This window comes from Falco biarmicus, chromosome 5 (genome assembly GCF_023638135.1).
Source record: "Falco biarmicus isolate bFalBia1 chromosome 5, bFalBia1.pri, whole genome shotgun sequence".
Lineage (NCBI taxonomy): Eukaryota > Metazoa > Chordata > Aves > Falconiformes > Falconidae > Falco > Falco biarmicus.
This window is the reverse complement of record NC_079292.1, coordinates 1,703,963-1,724,901: the sequence shown is the minus strand read 5'-3', so window position 1 is coordinate 1,724,901 and position 20,939 is coordinate 1,703,963. Positions and strand designations below refer to the sequence as shown.

At 43.3% G+C, this 20,939-nt stretch overlaps 1 protein-coding gene across 2 annotated transcripts in view; it reads right to left on the bottom strand.

Moving 5' to 3' along the window:
- LOC130150682 (sucrase-isomaltase, intestinal-like) overlaps nt 1-20,939 on the bottom strand; it is a 58,672-nt gene that overhangs the window by 20,832 nt on the left and 16,901 nt on the right. For both annotated transcript variants that reach the window (XM_056341848.1, XM_056341850.1), the window contains exons 7-13: nt 15,648-15,773; nt 14,555-14,686; nt 8,445-8,558; nt 8,217-8,333; nt 8,039-8,123; nt 4,142-4,259; nt 133-301 (exon numbers count right to left, since the gene is read on the bottom strand). In XM_056341848.1, the coding sequence (XP_056197823.1) occupies nt 133-301; nt 4,142-4,259; nt 8,039-8,123; nt 8,217-8,333; nt 8,445-8,558; nt 14,555-14,686; nt 15,648-15,773 (861 nt within the window). The remainder of the gene's footprint in view (nt 1-132; nt 302-4,141; nt 4,260-8,038; nt 8,124-8,216; nt 8,334-8,444; nt 8,559-14,554; nt 14,687-15,647; nt 15,774-20,939) is intronic.

The window sequence follows — 20,939 nt, the reverse complement described above, 5'->3', positions numbered from 1 at the left end:
ATCTGCAGTTCCTTATGCTGTGGAGGCCGTTACTGCTGGCCATCTCAAGCAGCTTATTTCAGAAAACATTTGAGTTAATTTAAAGTGATATTGTGTATGAGAGAGCAGCTCCCTGAAGGGCACCGGACTTACGAAGGGAATGCCAAAGAGGTTGAATTCCAGGATTCCAATGACTGACTGGTGCATGTCCTTCCACCGAGAGAAGTTGTCACCCAGCCAGTGACCTCCATACTTCCCGCTGCCAACAAATGTAGACCGACTCAAGACGAATGCTCGTTTTCCAGTTGCCTGCTGGGCAACACTGTGAAGAAATGCAACAACAACATTGAAAATAAGAATGGTAACTGAAGGGGTCACATGATCAACACGAGCTTTCAGGCACAATTTTATCCAAAGGGGGGTGTGGTGGGTTGTCCAAGGCTGGACGCCAGGTGCCCACCAAGCTGCTCTATCACTCCCTTCTGCAGAACGTGGCAGGGGGAGAAACTAAGATGAAAAAAACCTTGTGGGTCAAGATAAAGGCGGTTTAATGAAGCAAAAGCAAAAGTCACACACATGGAAGCAAAAGAAAACAAAAGCTGTTATTCTCTACTTCCCACCCGCAGGCGACGTTCGGCCACTTCCCGGGAAGCAGGGCTTCAGTACACATACTGGTTGCTCCGGAACACAAACATCATAAATAACAAATGTGCCCCCTTCCTCCTCCTTTCTCTTAGCTTTCATATCTGAGCAGACGTCATACGGTATGGAATATCCCTCTGGCCACTGGGTCAGCTGTCCCAGCTCTGACCCCTCCCGAGATCTTGCCCACCCCCAGCCTGCTGGTAGGGGTGGGATGGTGGAGAGGCAGCCTTGGTGCTGGGCGAGCCCTGCTCAGCAGCAGCCAAACCCTGGTGTGTTGGCACCGCCTTTCTCGCTACCAACGCAAGCACAGCGCTGCGGGGGCTGCTGCGGGGCTCAGCCAGACCCCGTACAGGGTGTATTGTTGTCATCCTGAGTCACATGAAAATGTGCACGCAAAACTGCAAATAATGGGAAGGTTTACTCAGTGACCAAAAGATTAAAATATATCTGATCCACAAAACAATTTGTTTCAGGTATTTTTAGTTTTCCTAAAAAATAATTTGTGTTTAATTTATTCTCAGCCATGTCTCAAACTGAAAAGTTGAAACATAATTTCCTTTCTGTGTTAGTACATTCTAGTTAGTGCCCTACAGGTTCCTAAAACCTAGTATAATATGTATTTTTTTCAATATAGGATTTATTTAGAGATTTGTATTGGCAAATAAGGTTCTAATATCCTGGAACTGAATTAAGAGTAAAAAAAATATATATATCCAAACCATACCTGAACATTTTAAGAAAAAATCAATATAGAAAGCAGAAATGTAATAATTCAAAACGTCACTCCATCCATGTAATATTTCCTCTGTTTTCCTGTCGTTGTTTGATATATGAGGTTTCACTACAGAATTAGTGGTGTAATGAATTTTTCCTTGCCTCTTGAAATAATTTTGCTCCATCACCAGAAAATCAAGGAAGTGCAACATGCCTTATTATCAAATCCATTACAAAATTCCTCAACATAGGATATTGCAGTATTATATATTGCAGGAACTTAAATTCATCTCTGATTTTATATGATTTAGGCAACACATCTCTGATTTTATATGATTTAGGCAACACAACATAAATTCTCTGGGCAATATTCTCTAGCGTGAGATATTAATCATGTTGTTCGCCATCCACCCCCATTTCCTTAATGAATTTGATGAAGAGCTCTTTGACCTGTATTCATAATGGCCAATATTCAGTATTGGTTCTGTAATGGCACAGAGCCTTCAAAGTGCTTCAGCGTTTGTTTCTGCAGCAAAAAACCCAACAGCTTTCGTGCAAGCCTAGACACACTAACCATATGGGCCATATGCAGCAAGAGGTGCGATTCTTGAACCATGCAGGACCTGCTGGTTCTGGGTTGTAGGTGCACTGCTGGACCCCATAGCCACACAAGACTCCATGCACTTTGTATAAATGACATTTTGGAGCCCTTTCATGGATGTCATGAGTCCTCTCCTCTAGCTGGGCAGCACAAGTCTTTGGCTCCATTTGCAGATGCAGGTGCTAATGAGGGCAACATCGGGTCAACTCAACTATGACCCAGAGCTGCGTAAACAATTTGCAACAAGTAATTTATTGAATAAATTTTGGTCTGTTGTGAAGCACTGCTGAACAGGTCCTAACACTGTCAAATGTATTTGTTGATTGAAATTATTTACAGAATATCATGTGCAAATAACTCTTGGTGTTATGCTACGCACAAGCTGATTGTTGCTAGCTCACGTATCCAAATTCAAGCCATTTGACATGGGTCAGATGACACATTTCCTATTCTCTGGCTGCATTAGAATAATTCTTAGAATTGTTTTTTATATGATTATGAACTTGCCATTCGTTTTCAGCCAATATCCTGCAATTGATGCTGGTTACTAAATATTCCTGTCAGTAATTTGATTTAGTATATTGTTTGTGAAAAGCCAATGCAGAAATGGTATACAACCAGCCTTGAAAAGAAATATGTTTGAGAAATCCAAAAGAATATGTATGAAAAATCCTTCACCAAAGTTTCCCAGCTATGCAGTGAATCTGGCCTTTGCTTTTGGTGGTGTTCCAGCCTTGAAGGACCCTACATTTTGTGGAGCAAAACATGCTTTTCTTTTGGAAGGAGCCCTGGAAGCAAGTGCTGCAGGAATGGGGCAGGTTTGCCCAGCCTTGGGGGGGGCTGCAAGGAGCCATGCAGCAGTCACCGTCCCAACGGCATTGGTCCGAATTAATGCAGTCAGGACAGCGTGCGGCTGAAGGGGCTGAGGCAGATGTGCCAGCACACAGAGCTCTTCCTGCTAAATTCATAGGGTCTCTCTCAGGCAATTGCCTTGGCTGGCACAGAGCCTGAATAAAACTAAAAAGACAGCTCAAGTAGATAAACAATTCCGAAGTCTCTATTCGAACAGTGTTACCAAGACAATGTGTGGTTATGAGGACCCCAGTGTGCAGAGGACAAATCCTGGTGGAGAGACGAGCGATGGGAAGATCTTTGCTGAGATTGGGGTGTAGGAGTCCAAAATCCATGCTAAGTCCCATGCGTCCTAGCTGGGCTGGGTGGCCAGCGAGGTCTAGGGTTCGAGGGCTTTCTGCTTTTCTTGAAAGCTGGACTGCTCTTCAGCCAGGCCCACAAAAGCTGGCAAACCGCTGCTGGCTTTTACCCAGGGCTTCCCCTCCCCCAGGCTTGGCATATAAAATACAAGTGCATCAACACCGTAAGTAGGCTCACTTAGCCATGTCCTCTGGATGCTATCACAATACAACTGCTGAAAACAGAGTGCTAAATACTGAAATAAGCCAGCACAAGGACCCCTGCTTTGGCACTTACATCACGGTATTAAACTTCGTCTGTTTTTTAGCTCAGTCTCTGCTGGAAAAGGCATAATTTGCCCATTTGATTTAATCCCACAGCTAGCTTTCCACTGTCACTCCAGCTTCACAGCAACAGTCTGCCTGCATCAGCTAGTTTAAGCGCTTCCCAGCTGCAAAATGAGTTTTACAGTAGCCCACAGCAACTGTACTGCAATGCAGCTCTGCCCTCTTGCACCGACTGAGCCCCAAGCCAAAATGCAAGACGCTGCCTGCCAAGAACCACAGGCAGCTCCAGAAGCAGCCAGGGGAGCTGCGCAGTTGTCCTTCACCAGCAGTGATGGAAACTCTACTGCTTGGGCCACAGTAGCAAAGGGGTGGGAAAATTCCCCTGATGCCACACGCGGCTGCTTCTGCAGCAGCTGCACATGAGCACCTCCATCGGAGGATAGGAACGTCTTGCTCTAGGTATACAAAAGCAGCAGCTGAAGGGTTAGGCCCTACGAGCAGATCCTGATTTTAACTAAGAAAAGTAGAATCAGAAAAGATTCTGTTTCTTCTTCCAAGATTCTCTTTTCTGAAAACTTCTTACTAGATGACAAGGAGTAAAACGAAGCACGGGGCTGTTTCTTATTAGATGCTATTACAGATTTCCCAGGTAACATCAATGGCTTTAAAAATGTACTTCAACCACTTGCTTAAAAATCTGCTTAAAAATACTTAGAAAACTTACTGGAAAGTTGGTGCTGTCTGTGACCAGCCAAAGAGAGAGTGTGTGTTATAATGCTCTCCTAGGTAAGTCTTGGAGTCGGGACACAATGTCTTTTGTGCCAGGGAACGATCAGAAATGCCTGAGGATGACAAAAAACACTGTAAAATTATATACATCACAATTCAAATCTCTTCATATTTCTACACATTTAGGGGTAAAAACACCAAAGGATTTGGGAGAAGGAAAAGCTGAAGCAGTGCCGGACCTTTCACTGATTAGAGATTGGCATGTAGCCATGAATATCTGCTGGCAGACAACCACAAGTGTCCTCAGGAGAGTTAGAGGACAGAGTAAACACTGCTCATTAATTCCAATTTATATGTCAAATAATTCAAAACATCTGTACAGGTATAAGGTATCGAGTAAGTAATAGCCCGAAAGAAAATCTCTACATTGCTGAATTAAGGATACACCTACATATCCTTGTACATAGTGACAAATTCTGCTTAAGAGCAAAAGCATTGGGGAAAAAAAGAAAGAAAAAAAAAGAACAAACCCAGAAATTCAGATGCCCGAGGAACTTGTATGGTTGTATGAAATCACAAGACCTCAGTTTGCATATCACTCAGCTGCAGATGTAGATAGGCAACACGATTCTGCCCTGTCATGGTAAAATTCACACCTAAGCTCAGCTCTGGCCCCTGTTTTCCCCTGAGCCATCTAGGACTAGAAGACAGCAGGGCTGATGGCACGGCACCAAGCAGCAATGTGCGTGATGAGTGTCGGAGGTGTGCAGGGGAGGAAAAAGCGTGAGGTGCAGCAGTCCACAGGGTGCCACCTGCTGTGGCCCGATAGGCTGCAAGAAGAGAGCAAGGACAGATTATAAGGGGTATACCCACACGCGGATGGGTTATCTCGTAACTCTCTCTATCTGCAGGTCACAGGCAGTGGAGGCAGCAGCAGCTTTTTGCCTTCAGTAATAGTCAGGGGTAGCCCTGATATTGCTGGTGCAGCGCTGGTTTAGCTGAGCCAAGGGGAAACATGAGGCACAAACTGGCTGCACAGGTGCTGCCTGGTTTTTTGATCTCATGTTAAGGAGATGCTGGCAAAGCCCATTTGATGCAGAAAATGTGATTCTCATCCTCTGCAGGTAGCCTCCATGAAAATGTCATGTGAAATTCAGCAGGAATTGGTCAGGTCAGATGTTTGGTTTATACAATGTATTTAATTTTAGAGATGGAGTTGAAAATGTTATAAAATCTTCTCAAAAAAAGAAAGAAGGTAGCTTCTCAAATGTTCTTCTGCATTCTTAATTAGGTGCACGTGTTATTGTAAATATTCCTCCATGAGCAAGCAATCTCACTGCCTAATTGCACTTTGTGTCTGCAGTTCATTACTACAAAGTGCATTTCTCTGTACCTGAAACCCCATTAGCCTCTCTGCTCTGCTGTGCTACCACAGCTGGTATCCTGGTGTTCAAATCTTCAGACACAAAGGCTCCAGTGTGACTGATCTGCGTCAGAAATAATGTAATTTATAGGCAATTTTCAAGTAACTGTGACTGATACGGCTTTGAAGGCACTAAGGTTCTGAGGAAAGTCACACTTAATGTCCCAGTGGCAATTAATTCTTAGCCCCATAAAGTTAAGTTGGGACATGAAAGAAAATGCTGCCACGAGTAGTATTTTCGTGCTTCATTCTTATTCTGAGTATTTCACATTCTGCCTCAGTAATACCAATTATTTTACAATTGCATATTAATCTTCAGTATAAAGTGTCTTACGGAAAAATGACTTGAAGGACATCTGGTTGTGGAAGTTCAAGCCATGGTTACCTGTAATCATGGTTATAATGTAGTTCAGGAGTCTGGAGGCTACATGGTCAAAAAGACTGAGGCACGGTGACTGGGGCTTGCATCGATTCAGTCACCTAAAGGACAACAGTAAGCTCCCAAACCCCTGCCAATCCCAGGAAGGTCCTAATGTCCTGTTGGACTAAGCAGCTTAAGTCACACCTCACACCTGCACCAGTCAAGGGCTTGGACAGCCAAGGGCGTGCTCAGTGTTGGCATAAAGTGGAATGTAAAAGATAGGCCTTAAACACTGGTTGAAAGCAGATCTTCTACACCTTGGAAAACATGCCTTAGGCTCCCGTCTGCAGAAGAAAGACCAACACTGGTCTCCAGAGATACTTTATAGCAGCCTTCCAGTACCTAAAGAGGGCCTACAAGAAAGCTGGAGAATTACAAGGGAATGTAGTGATAGGAAAAAGGGAATAGCTTTAAACTGGAAGAGGGTAGATTTAGATTGATAATTAGGAAGAAATTCTACACTATGAGGGTGGTGAGCCCCTGGCACTGGTTTCTCGGAGCAGCTGTGGCTGCCCCATCCCTGGCAGTGTTCCAGGCCAGGCTGGATGGGGCTTGGAGCAACCTGGTCTAGTGGCAGGTGTCCCTGCCCATGGCAGGGGGGTTGGATTAAGATGATCTTTAAGGTCTCTTCCAACCCGAACCATTCTATGATACAATTCTGACACTGTGAGCTACAAACAGAAGTAGGTGCATATGCGCATAAGGAGGAGCAAGCCAGAGAAACTGGGCTCAAAACACACCTGTCTTCAGCATCCCTCATTATCCTTACTCATCATGTAGATATATAGGTCTCCAAGTCTGACTCCTCTGTAACGGCTCAGACTTCAACACTAGCTGCCACAAAACTCAGCTTTGTGGCTCAGAAGCCTCTTTACGGGTCTGTCACTCAGTCATTTATTTGTGAGGGCAAAGGAAGCTCAGTTGTTTTGGCCGTCTCCCCCAAAGTCTCACACCTTTTTTTGAAGCTCTGAATGCTGACAAAAATGCGGTAACTTAAGGCAAAGGTGGAAATGTCTCACCACTTCCTGGCTTTGGTCAATGACAAGAGCCATGGGGCCAGTATACAAGAGTTACAACCAGCGGTTTCCCCGCAAAGAGAGAAAATACCAAAATCATAATTAAAAGCTCTGCTTCTAGTTTCAGTAATCTACAATCTTTTAATAATATTTTGTCATGCTTTTGTTATGTATATGTTTCTCTTGCATTTGAACTGAGAAGAAATGAGATTTAATAAATAAAATGAAGAATTCACATGACAGTACAACAGCCTGAAGGGAACAAGGGGTCATTTCCCATACTTCACTGTCAATAATTCATTTATGTATCAACTTCCTGTTGCATATTAACATTGTTCGGGCAAGCTGGGCTTTCCTGGGGAAATGTTGGCTGGATTAATTTCCAGGACCACTGGCACTAAGTATAAGTACTCATAGCTTCCTGGGAAAGAATGTGCATGTCATTAATGCAGCTACTGGAAGAGGTATTCCCATTCCTATCAGTCTCCCATAGGCTTGGGCATTTAAAAAAAATATTTTTAGCCCATTTCTATTAAGATGATGAAAATTTCTTTCCTAAGAGAAACAAAAGATATTGAATTAAGGCATCAAGGAGATGCCATCTTCCTTGTCATGGTTTGTGGAAAAGGCAGAGGCTGGCCATCTTTGGGACCAGCAGTGGTGATGGTGAGGCAGAAGGGTTACTCCTTCCATAAATCCATAGCTGAGTTATAGTATACAGTATCTTGCACTTTCTTTGATGCAGACCAGTTGCTCAGAGAACGGCAGGGAAGGATGTTTTTCTAGTCCTGTCACAAGGCAGCCCCAGTGAAAGAGGAAAGTGGCTTATGTTTGATACTTCACCAAAGCTGAGCTAGTGGAGTCTTGAACAAATATGCAACTGAACACACAGAACAGGCAGGGAAAGATGGTAAAAGAGAGGATGGAATTCTTTTTTAAGAAAAAAATTCTGAGATTTTTTTCTAAGCCTATCCAAGATTTTTTTTTTTTAAAAAAAAAAAAAAAAAAGATTGTCAAGGAGCCTTTACTTACTAGGAACATAAGGAGGGTTATTGATATCATTAACAGCACATCCAGGATACTGGCCTCTTAAGAAATTGGATGGTTCATTCATATCCTTTAATAAAGAGAGTAAGATACATGTTAAAAGCCTCTTTTTTTTTTTTTTTTTTTTTTTTTAAGAAGGGAGGGCAAATATAATGAGACTTACAATCCAGATCCCATCATAGTCAAGGACATCCTTAAACTCCAGGCACATCTGGGTCCACCACTCAACTGTCCTGGGGTTGGTGTAGTCAGGAAATACCGAGTCTCCAGGCGGCCAGGCCTAGAGTTCACAGGTACAATTCCTGGTTATCCTCTCATTTCTGTTACACAGCTGCTTCCTCACTTTGAAGCAGCACTAGACCAAATGCATGAAAGAATTTAATAAACCAACCTTTCCAACAGCAGGAGTTACGCCATCAGAGTTGTTCACCCAGACTCCCATTTCTTCTCCGAGATCATAAGGCCTGTAAGTGCCTGGTTCTTCGTCCTTAGTTATGAAAGGGTCCTGAAAATGATGATCACACTTCCATTATCAAAATCCCAGTGGTAACAACTACTTTTCTACTTGTATATTTTGGAAAAAAATTGATTATATTCATAATGCAGATTACAATAATATTGGAAGAAAACAGCATTAAAATTTAGTAAGAGTTGAGAGCACATAATAATTTAGGAAAAGACATTACAGATACGGCATGAGTATTTCTTGTATAAGGCAAAAGTGATATGAGTCATTCTATGTTCAAATGACTTTGGAGAAGAACTAGTTTTTACTTTCCCCCCTGCTGAGGTCTCTGCTGGGCAGAGCAGGCTGCAGCGCTGGGCATTCCCATGCTTGGACACCTCTGGGTTTCCTCCAAGGCAATCCTCACTCCAGCTGCTCCGGCATCAGCAGCTCAACGCTGGAATAACTAAAACTTCTCAAGGGGCTTGAAGTTGGGACACATCCAACCTCAGAAGCACCTCGTTTGCCTGCCCTTCAGATCCAATGTCAGACAAGGGTGTTTTACTCCAGTCTGGTGCGGAGTAACCCAACTCACGCATGCCTGCGGGGCTATATGTCTCTATTCTCCCCAGTGTGAAAACCACAGCATTTTACACCCCATAGCTTGTCCCTGCTGCCCCTTTCAGTGCTTGGGGTGATCACCACCTCACATTGCTGTCAGCAGTGTTAACACAAACCAGCTTCTCTGCCTCAGGATGGCCATTGGTAGCCACCAAACTCATCCAAAGGGAGCCCAATCCACTCCTGGGGAAGATGGTGGCGTACCATGCCAGTAATGCATCAAGTTAGGAATACTTTGAGATGCCAGCGAATGAGGAGAAACTATTCAACTCTGCTCAGCAGCCAGCTGGAACTAAAAGGAGGTAAGTGAGCTCTGTGAGATGTCCCTAATTGGGAGCACCTATCTGCTTTGTGTTATTCAGAACAGAGGAAGATAGCAGCCATTTAGAAGAAGGGATATCTTTACTTTTCTTTTGGAAAGTGTGATTCCCTCAGGTTCTGCTTAAGGCAAAACCTTTCCGTTATGAAACACAATGGAGAAAAACACCACTGAAACAATTCTTCCATTCACTTATAGCTTGTGCAATCATTTAAGTGAACTTTAATTAAAATGTGATAGAAGTCTAACTAATAAACTTCTTAAGAACAAAAAGTATCTGATCCCCCAAATGGTAAATTTCTTTAAAGGCATGTTTTATAGCTCATTTTAATACCTGAATTAATTGCCTGATTTACTCGTAAGCCCTCTGATAGCAAAGCCCTGGTGAAGAAAGTATACTCTTCCATGCCTCACAAACAAAATCCCCTGCTAAATCCCTACCTTAAGTGCAAAATTCTGTTCAACTATCTAGCCCCAGTGTCACCTCCATAAAGAATATAAGTGTCCATTGCATTTTTAACTTGTTTTATAATTCAGCTTTGGAAAAGAGAAAACTGTCCATCTGCAATAATTATCTTATAATTGTGGAAAAGATGTCTCTCAAGGGACTTGAAGGCTGGAAGAAGTCATCTTAATTAGCTACTCCTAATCCAAATTTCTAGTTTCTTTCAGCTGAAAGGTTATCCCAGTGCATAAATCTAATACATTATGCAGGTTTACTATCATCCTAAAGAGAACAAAACCCTCCCGTGCATTCACGTGTTGTTTGTGGGGAAGTTGAGGTCTCTTAAATCTTCCCCAACTCATCTTTTCAGCAGCTCTTGGAGAGGAGGTGCTGAGCATCCTTAACTCCAACTGACTGTCCTGAGACCCAGGGTCACCCAGCACTTACCTAGACTGACACACTTCTACCTATAGCCCCAAAGAGAGATTTTGATGCACATCCATAAAAACTCATGTCTGGAAATTTTAGCCTGTACAGCTCATAGAGCTGGACTTTAAAATGTTAAAGCTATCAAACATTATTTTGAATCATGACCATGTTGCTATTGACTTTTAAGTAATTTGTCACTCATGTCATTCTGAGCTGTTTCTATTTTTAGTGTGATTTAATGGAAGGTATACCAGGTCTTTTATTAAAGCTCCTCTTCAGTAATAACATTTATTATTTTACATTGTAGTCACTGTTACTTTTAGAACTTCTTTTGTTTCTAAAGAATGCATTTGTTCTGACTCAGCTGAAGCATGCACATTTTTCAGCGTAATAATGATAACCAAGTACTGACAGTCTTAGACAAAATTTCCCTTAAATGGAGGTGGCCTCTGAAAGAAATCAGGAGAGAGAAGTGCTGAAGGACTGCATTTAGAGATTCCCGTAATGGGACCACGCTACTACCAAGGTGGCCATAGGCACGGAGGGCTCTCAGCATTAGTGGCAAGCACGGGGACTGGACTTCCTGATGGAAGTGGAATCAGCCACCCCAGCAGTGGTGGCACAACAGAGCTCAGGGTCCCATCCTCAGGCAGGTAACCAGTATTAACACTGCTGGCTGTCAGGATCTGCGTTTTGCTTGTGACCATAGCGGTCTGAGACAAGGTGGACTGAACCCATCTCCCCTAAGTCCGTTTACTGGAGGTTTTACGTGACACTAAGTGACTGCGATCAGAGCCCATTTCCTGAAGTCATCATGAGGGAGGCAACAATCTGCTACACTTGGGGAACTCACTCATTACTGTCAGTACTCAAAGGGAATGTAAATAGAAAATTGCTCTTTCGGTATCAAACTAGGCTACACTTGCCTCGATTGCAGTTAGCATGACTTTGCCATCACTTGGGAATGAAACCCTTCATACTGTTCCAGCTCATGACTCAACTTACAGGAATGCCTTACATCACTAAAGAATGCTAACAGTTGGAGTTTGACAGAAATTTCAGCAACTTTAATGAAGTGAAAATAAAAAGCTTCACTACCAGTGCAACCTGTATTTCCTGTTAGCTTTGAAAAAATTAAGGACAAACTGGATCAGCTTTTTCACAAGCTTATCTAAAGAACTAGAGTAGAAGTCAGTCCTTAGTTACAGGTTAGTGGAAGGAGGAAAGAAGGAATTCCTATCTGAATTCCCATTAGCTCATTTCATGAATTAAGAATTGTTATATTCCTTGCATCTGCCTAACAGCCATATTTATACAGCAACAGCTCCTTACACTGCTCTAGCACGTGCCATCTGAGAAACTGAAAGGGCTTCAAAAATGTTGTTGAAGTTAAACTCACAAGTAAGAAGATAATGTAGCTCATCCACTAAACCGTGACTGCTTGCCTGTAGCTTCTTACCCAGCAGCAAGTGCAAAACAACAGGAAGCATCTTAGCTTTGATGATTAAGGGGTGACTACCATGTATTTACCGAAGGGCAAGAGTGTGCATGGGAAAAGCTACCCCGAACTCATGGCATTTTGCTGATATATACATGTCTTGCAAACTTTTTTGAGGCAAACCAATAAACAGGCAGGTGGTATTTCATGTTATGGCTCTAAGAGATTAGATACTTCTTAGAGAGGTACTGAGGATACAGGGAGCCTAAACTGCCTAATATTTGGAAAAAGCACTCAGTCCTGGCAGCACACATGCTCATCTACCACTTTGTTAGTTATTTACAATGATGTATCCAGTTAATTTTGGACTATTTTTGTCTTGAAGTTGTTCCCTATCAGAGTGACTTAGTAATCTGTTACTGTTTAAACTCCATGCCTTGGATGTTCACTGATGGAAACTGTTTTCACAGCTGCACTCTGGAGCTGTTCATGATTTACAGCTGCAGAAGAACTGGGACCATCATAGGAATGTATCTTTGAGGACAGATTGCTGGCAAACAGTGCTCACTATATAGGCTGCTATTTCCATTATCAATATGTGATTGATCACTTGGGCTGTGGGGTTTTGTTTGAGATTCATAGAAGCAAATGCAATTATAGTACGACAAAGTGAAGATTAGACCAATAATAAATACAGAGCCAGTACTTTTAACGAAACTACCAGAAAACCCACAGCAGACTGAAGAACAGTAAACCTCATAACTGTATTTTAAAAAGAAAATGCTGATATGGATACCTGTGGTATTTTAAAAAGAAAATGCTGATATGGATACCTGTGGTGCTGCTTAGTCCATCCTAAGTCATACGCTAAACTTTAAAACAAATTGTGGAGGAAAACATAAGGAAGGGAGGCACTTCTGACTAAATCTATCTATTTGACAAGATAATGTGATTTTTAGATGATGCAACTGCAGTAGCTCTTGGTTATCTTCCGTTAATACACCACCACAAGTGAAAAGGGAACTGTCCTACAATTGAGGATTCTGCTATTTAGGCTCTCTTCCCACAAGCCTTTGACAAGATGAGGAACATGGCCCTCGTTATAAAAAGACTGTATCATCTTAGGGCCCAAACATTAGTGGCCTCTCCGTTATGATTCAGATGGATTATTTAGTCTCTTTACAAGTATGAGCCACCAATATAATGTAGGTAAAAGTGATGCAGGGCTTTGTCTTATGAGACAATTTTTAACAGCAAGAAGGAAATATTTCTGCCATTCTCCAGACACCGTGGGGGCATCGCCTGGAGTGCTGTGAATTCCAGTTACATGCTACACAGGTAAATGCATTCAAACTGGGGCACACGTCGGGGACAGCTACTAGAATGAGATCTAAAGACCTCACCTGATAAAAAGCGAATAAAATACTTCAGTTTGTTTAGCCTAGCAAAAAAGGCTAAGGGAGAATACACTTGTTCAAATTAAGTCTATCAAGAAAGAAAGTAGAAGGATGAGAAGCTGGCAGTTTGAGGTAAGTAAGAATAGTAGCACCCAAAAGAAAGGTGCTGACTATTTAGACTGGAAAATAGAAGACCACAACGACAGCAAAAAGTCCTGAGAGGGACTCTGTGGGATTGTGTCCTCCTCCTTCCCCTATAGGTCAGCTCAGCCTGAGCCATCCCTGATGCATCTGTTGGACATGTTTGCAGCACCAGCCCAGAGAGGGAACCCTGGCCCCAGGGCAGCAGGCGCCCTGCTCCGCTCGCTTGCAGACAGGCAGCTTTATCCTAATGTCTGCCTTCAAGCTTTTCCGCTGAAATTTAAAGCACTTTTCTTCTTATCCTGTCCTAGTGGCTATAAAGAGCAAACTATGCCTCTCCTCTCAGCAGCAACGCTTCACACCCTGCGGGCACTGCTCTGGCTCCCGGTACTCCTGAGCCTTCCCACCCCAGTCCTCCCCAGGCAGTGTGACTGCCCCGGCCTGCTGCCCCCCTAGTACTGCACTGATGGGGGACCCTCAAGAGCAAGGTCTCACACATTTATCAAGAACTTTTATTTATTTCTTAATTTCTGTATTTTTTTAATTTAAATTTCCATTTAATTGGTTTCCAAATCCCTTGCCACCACTGGCCTGCACTTAGCTATTGTGACAAAAGAGTAATTTCGGCACAAGGACTTGTATAGGGACTTGCTGGAGAGAAACAGCAAACTTTGTTGGGAAAATTGATGGTGGAAGATGGAAAACTCCCATTTTCTCATCTGCCCAAATTAATTCCTTTGATCATACATCAATTTTGGTTACAGGTTCAACACATTTTCAACAAATTTTCATGCAAAAAAATGTCTTTTACATTAGTTTAGATAAAAAGTAAGTATAAGGCAATGTGGATTGTAGTTTCTAACATTCCAGAATGATTACGAATAATTTTTTTTATCCATTATTTAGCTATTTTTGGTGTATAATAAACTCATTTGTTCATTTTCGGGAAAAGAATAGCATGAAAGCAATCCTACCTCAACTCAGCTGTGAACAGAGGCAAAATTTCTTATAACTGAGTGTGAAAAAGTGAAAGAGAATTAATGTTATGGTATAGAGAGGGTGTTGGTACACAGAAATCTGATAAATGCAACACATTTACATGTGAAATTTGTGGGAAAATTGTTTTTCAGCTCTTCTCAACAAATGACAAAAATGGAAAACCTGCTACAATAGCATGCATGCCTTAGCACCTAGATACTACTATGAACACAATGCTGTAAATAGTTCTTATAAATGGAGAAATAATTAGCAACATTGTTAATTTACCAGAATCACGACATTATGCATTCCTTCCTTCTTCAGCTGTTGGATATACTCTGGCAGACCTGCATAATTCACTTTATCATAGGTGAAGTCCAGGCGACGTTCCATGTAGTCAATATCAAGATGTTGGACATCCTAAACATTTTTAAAGTAAACATTATATGAGTACTTCGTCCAGCTCTGGAGTCCTCAGCAAAAGAAAGAGCAAGAGCAGGAGCTCCTGTTGGAGCAGCTCTAGAGGAGGGCCACAAAAATGATCAGAGGGGTGGAACACCTCTCCTATGAGGAAAAGCTGAGAGAGTTGGAGTTGTTGACAGGCTTTTTAGTAGGGCCTGTTGTGATAGGACAAGGAGTAATGGTTTTAAACAAGGAAGGTAGATTCAAACTAGATATAAGGAAGAAATTTTTCATGATGAGGGTGGTGAAACACAGGAACAGGTTGCCCAGTGACTTGGTAGATGCCCCATGCCTGGAAACATTTAAGGTCAGGTAGGACAGGACTCTGAGCGACATGATCTAGTTGAAGATGTCCCTGCTCATTGCAGGGAGGTTGGAATAGGTGACTTTTAAAGGTTCCTTCCAACCCAAACTATTCTATGATTTAAGTATTTGATACACAAAATCAGAATGTATGCAACTGCATTTCTAAAAGGTAATGTATGAAATGAAACCGAAGAGATTGGCTATAATAATAATAAATAATTGTCAAGTCAAATTCAGCTCCTATAAACTTACATGGTAGCAATGGACAAAAAGGAAATGTTGAAGTCCTAGTTTAACAACTGTTCAGCAGCGACATGAAGTACCATAATTTATTTTTTAAATGCTAGCACCTCTTACTGCATAACAGTAAATCCACACCAGAATTGCCTGCTATGCAGCAAGAGCAGCATTTAAACCTCATGTTCAAAGCCCGCTTTAAATGGTCTTTTAAGCATTATAAAGATATTACATGCAAAACCACTACATAAGATTATGAGTAATCTTTCATTCTACAATTCTCTTTCTAGGATAATTGCTTTTCCTCTATTACAGTTTTATTCATCTCCCTTTGGATTGCAAAACTAGCATACACAGTGAAAAAAATCATACTTACATATGGGATATCATAGTAGTGCATGCGATCGACAGTTTTCTTTAAAACATCAATGCTGCCATAACCCCATCGGGACAGATGAAATCCCAGAGACCAGTAGGCAGGCATGTGTGGGCGTCCAATGGCCTACAGCAGGGATGAGGAATACAGAAATGCAAAGGGTGAGATGAAAAGAAGTTATTCTGAACCACCAGGAGAGGCTCCCAGCTCACTTAAGTCATGAAGATCAGGGCACAAGTATCACATACCCAAGAAATGCCCTTTCCTTTCTCAGAACGGCTGCCTGTACAGCGTGCCTGGCTTCAAAAAAGTGCTTCTTCTGGCAGACCCTTGTCCTTAGCAGAGGCCCTGAGTGTCACCCACACTGAGCATCACTTCTAAGAACGCCCCAGTGGAAGACACGGCATATGAAACCCAGGCTAACATTAAACACGGGTCTCGCTGAGGCCTCAGCCTCCACAGTAGCATGTGCCTTCACTCACATGGTGCCCGCTGGCAGAAACCCAGCGTGGAGCCTTGCGCTGCCTGACCCATGCCGAGGCCACTAACCCTTTGGTCAACAGCAGGCAAATCCCTGACGCTGCACAGCAACACCAGCTCTTGCCACATCCAGCTGAACTAACTCATCCAGAGTCTGATGTTTATTTGAGCTTGCTGAAGTTTTAATTATATTTACACACCACTCTGATGAAATTCTGCTACTTATGACCCACTGCTCTTATTGCTGGCCAACAGCAATGCCTTGCCAGGCATTGACAAACCTCTTCAAGGTCAGACTTACTGTTCGGTCCACAAATTCTCAACTGAAACATGAGGTAATGAGTCAAATATGGTTTTATAAATATTTTATTTCCACTGGCTCCACATAATCCAGCTGTAAATTGCATGAGGAAACTCGATTGAGAGCACAGGAGACTGAGGCATCCTGCTCTGCTTCCCCTGGTGAGAGCTGCTCTGGTAACCTTGGACAAGCAGCGAGCAACCACAACGTGCCTGTTCTGGAAATAAGCAGAAATCCAGCAATGCCTCGTTAGCAAACACTGGTGTGGTGTTTTCTGGGGGAAGTCTCTCGAAATCCTTGCTCCAGCAGTCAGATCCCATAAAACAAGCCTTTGACCAGTATTTCTAACATCCTTGCAGGCAATACATGAAAATCCGGTCGCTAGTAAGCACCCGTGGCTTATTAATCAGTTGTAGCTATTGACTCCCTTTGGTTAAGTAACTGTTTCTCCTTTATTTCCTTGTGGAGCTCCATAGTTCGGTAATTACGCTAAGAAATGAAAAAGAAGAAAACTTGCATATTGGCAGCTAAACCCCATCTACTTCAACTAAATAAGACACGGCACTCCTGGCACTCTGTATCTATCGCGTTGCTAAGCTCTCCAGAGATCGCAATGCCTAAAGGCACATCTTCCTATGGGAAGTAAGGATCTGACCTGGGAAAGCAATGCTGAACTTGAAATTTCTCTAAAATACGTCACAGATGCTAGAGCTGGTGGGATGTGTAAACTGTACCAGTCAGAAAAACAGATGCAAGAGAGAAGTGGGGAAAAGCAGAGGGTGTTTTAATGCACCCCAACAGGGTAAACTGCTTCCTAATGAGAATGGCTTGTGGACAGACAGGCAAATTTTAAGCACTAGGAATTACAAATGTGGCTACAATGTGCTTTTGCTTGTTGGGATACTGCTGTCTCACCTCAGGAAAAGCAGGAGGAAGCCAGAACAACTGGTGAAATTGATGGTTTGAGTCCCTCCAGGAGGGATGCTCCAGCTGAGCAGCACAGCTGCCCTGTATGCCTACTACTTGTCCCATTCCACCAGGCTTAACTCTCTTCATCCTCCTCAACACCTGCTTTACCTCCAACTTAGCTGGAGGCTAAGCCCTTCAGAGGAAGCAAGAGCAGCTATCAGCAGCATCCTCATGACGCAGCTGCAATTAGGCTTCACTGCACGCCACTGCACCCTTGCCAGGAAAGACCCTAGGCGGTCCCTACCATGGCGGGGGGCGGTGAGCAGAGACATGCTGTTGCCACCACAGTGCAGTCTCGTCTGTTTACACGTGCCATTAGTTATTTCCAGCTTGTGTGGATAGACCTGGTCCCCCAGACCATCTTTCAAGCTCTGCTGGGGTTTCCCATGGAGAGCTGAATGTGGCTCAGGATGATCTCCTAGACACCCGGTGAGCTGCCACTGAGGTGTCCAGCAGGGCACGGGAAGCCTCAGGGCAAGAAGTCTGCTCCTCCGTCACAACTGCACTCACCATATTAAGGACAAATTCATCTAAGGCAGCAGCAGAGCTTGTTTTAGACCAGCCAAGGCTGCAAGATGAGCTCTGTGAAGCCCACCCCTTTGTGTTCCTAAAGCAGATGCATTTTTTGCCCTTGCTTTCTCTACTGTAAACAGAGACTGACCTCTACAAACAAGGTTTAAAAGACAGACCAAAACAAAAGAACTCCCTAATGAAATAAAACGGTTTTTGCACAGGCTTCTCCCCTTGGACAAGAGGAAGAGGGAAAACCAGCTGATAAATATTAATGCTTCATCTGAACACAGAGCCCCGTGCCCTGGCAGGATGTCTGCGTGGCATCCGCTGCCTCCCTGTGAGCGGGCTGGGAAACGGGGACCACCGTGGGGGGGACCCCCCTGGGCAGAGGCAGCAGGAACCGCTGGGCAGCCCTGCTCTGGGTCCTGCGATATTCTGGGTCATTCCCGGCTGGGGAGGACAGTCAGCCTGGGACATTGCCAACACAATGTAGTTCAAGAGCTGGATGGGGATTTGCTTCTATTGAGCACCCAGGAGGATGCCAGTGGGGCTGGAGGTGGAAGTGTAGCCACCAGCATGCCAGCCAGGGTCCTTCCCAAAAGGCACGTCCCCAGAGCTGGCATTTGCTGAGGTTCAGCTGCTCACCCTTACATGACAGTGCTGTCCCACCTGCGAACTGCAGAGCTGCCCCATGGCAAGGCAGTATTTCATGGCAGCATTCCTGGAGGATATTCGGGATTGCAGCTGAACCAACTGAAGAAAATCTACCTTGCAAGCAAGATATTAAGTTTTAAAGCAATTAGTTCCCCAGGTTCACCAGGCCTCTGCATCTATGGTAAGCTTAATTGAAATCAGCAAAACATCTGAAGAGGAAGGATGAAAACAGGGCAGCTGGGGAAACAAATGTTCTTTTTTCTAATTATGCTGCGGACGCTCTCTAATGGATCCCCCTGAAGCTTCCTTATAAAGTAACTGACATATGGTACCTACTCACAGATGGATCAGCAGAGGCAGGGATGTAATTTTGCAAACCTGAAAACTCATGTTGGATTTGATATATATTTAGGATCCAGTTAATTCATATAGATTGCATTCTGCATACAAATGATCATAAAATGCAGTAGGCAGAGAAAGCCTGCCTGGCAAAATTGACTCCATAGAATCAGAAAAGGTAAATGAGGTATGGCAGGGGAACTGAGGGAGGAAAACATGAGAAATGCAGAAGCAGCAAACATATGGGGTATCCAAACTGAGAAAAATAAATGGGAAGATACAGTAGTACAGAAGTGGGGGGAAAAAAAATAATCCTATTTTCTGTTCCACAATTCCTCCTGCACTTAGTTTTGAAATAGCTCCTGGTGTTTAATAAATTAGTTTTTCCAGGTTTACATAACTTGGCTTTACATAATTTTTTCCCCTTTTTTCAGATGCACCTGAGACCTGATGAATCTAGGAGCTAACCTAGAAGCGTTTAGTAGCAAGAACAAAGTTCAGTGAAAACATGTATACCTAGCAGCTAAAATCTGTGCCCAGGTGATCGGTTATTCACTTTCCCCTGTGTTGGGTTATGGGACAAAGAACATCATTACTATGAGCATCAAGGTTACCAACTAAGTTTAAAATGCCATATAGTAAACCAGGATCCTATTCTATTAACACCATGACCAAAGACTTCGATGTGAGAGAGATGGCTGAAGAGTTATGTCCTATAGGTCGCAGAACCTGTAGAGAGAGATACTCTTTCCCATGCTTACAAAGGAACCGAGTTCCCATGCTTACAAAGGAATGCAGGTACGGGGGCTCACCATGAAAGATTGCTAATCTTGCACCTTAATTAGCCATATAAAATGACTCTTGAAGCTTGATATTTGCTTAAACTTCCTTTCTTTAAGGAAGAATTGTAGGAGGAAACTATAAAAGTCCAAGCGGGCTAATGCCCTGGATTTAGACGCAGAAATAGTGTGTTTGGATAGTCACACAACTATCCAAATGACACAGGTGCTCCCGTGGCCCAGATACTTTATCCAGCTCATCCCCTGTGGCTGCAGCAGGCATGTGAGTACTGTGAGCACCTAGGCAGGCAGGGGGTAACCTTCACTCAAAGTCTATGCACAGAAGCTGAACTTTGTTTTAGGAGCACAAGAAGAAAGGCTCTGCAACTGCTGAACCATTAAAAGGATGCTCACAACCTCAGGAATTTAAAAATTTTAAGGACTTTCAATCCCAAGGTCTTCAAACCTTGTTCTTTGCTGCACAAACACTTACTAGCTGCTTAGTCTTTCTTGGGGAACCCAAGAATTCAACTGCAAGACTCTTACTGAATCATCTGTGATAAACTCTAGGTACAAACAGGTTCCTCATGTTGCCTCTCAAATAGAGGGCTGGACTAGAGACCTCCTGAGGTCCCTTCCACCCAGAACTATCCTGCGGTTCTGTAAGGAAGAAGTAAGCAGCAATTTGCTTTCAAAACAGAATCAGGAGACGTGCAGTATGCTCTCTTAAAGCTTATCATTGGATAATTTGTAATAAATTCATGGCCTTCACTCAACCCAACAGCTGTTAAATGTCCATTTGTTGAGTTACTACTTTCCTGAGTGTTTTGTTATGGAGCTCACACACGACTGCTACGCACTGTTGCTCTGTCTTGGAACGCCATCGGTGGACTTGGCAATGGTAGCCTGGCATTAGGTCTGGCCATAGACCCTCAGCTAGGCTCGGCTCAATGGCCGAGTTCTTCAGCTTATTGCCACTTTTTCCTATCCCCCTGCAAACCGAGGCGTTTGCCATAAAAAGTGAGGTTTCTGTTATATAACTGTTCTGCCCACCGGACCTCTTCTGTGAGGCAGGAGAAAAGTGTGATTACTGTCAAATACATATATAGCTGTGACAGGACCCTGTCTGATGTGTCAGGAGCAGTGCTCCTCGCAGCTGGGCTCAGGGACACGAGGGAGCAGAAGAATCGGGATGGAGATTTCTCCTTCCCATTGCACAATGCCCAGCACATGCCCTGTCACTGCCATCACTGCTCT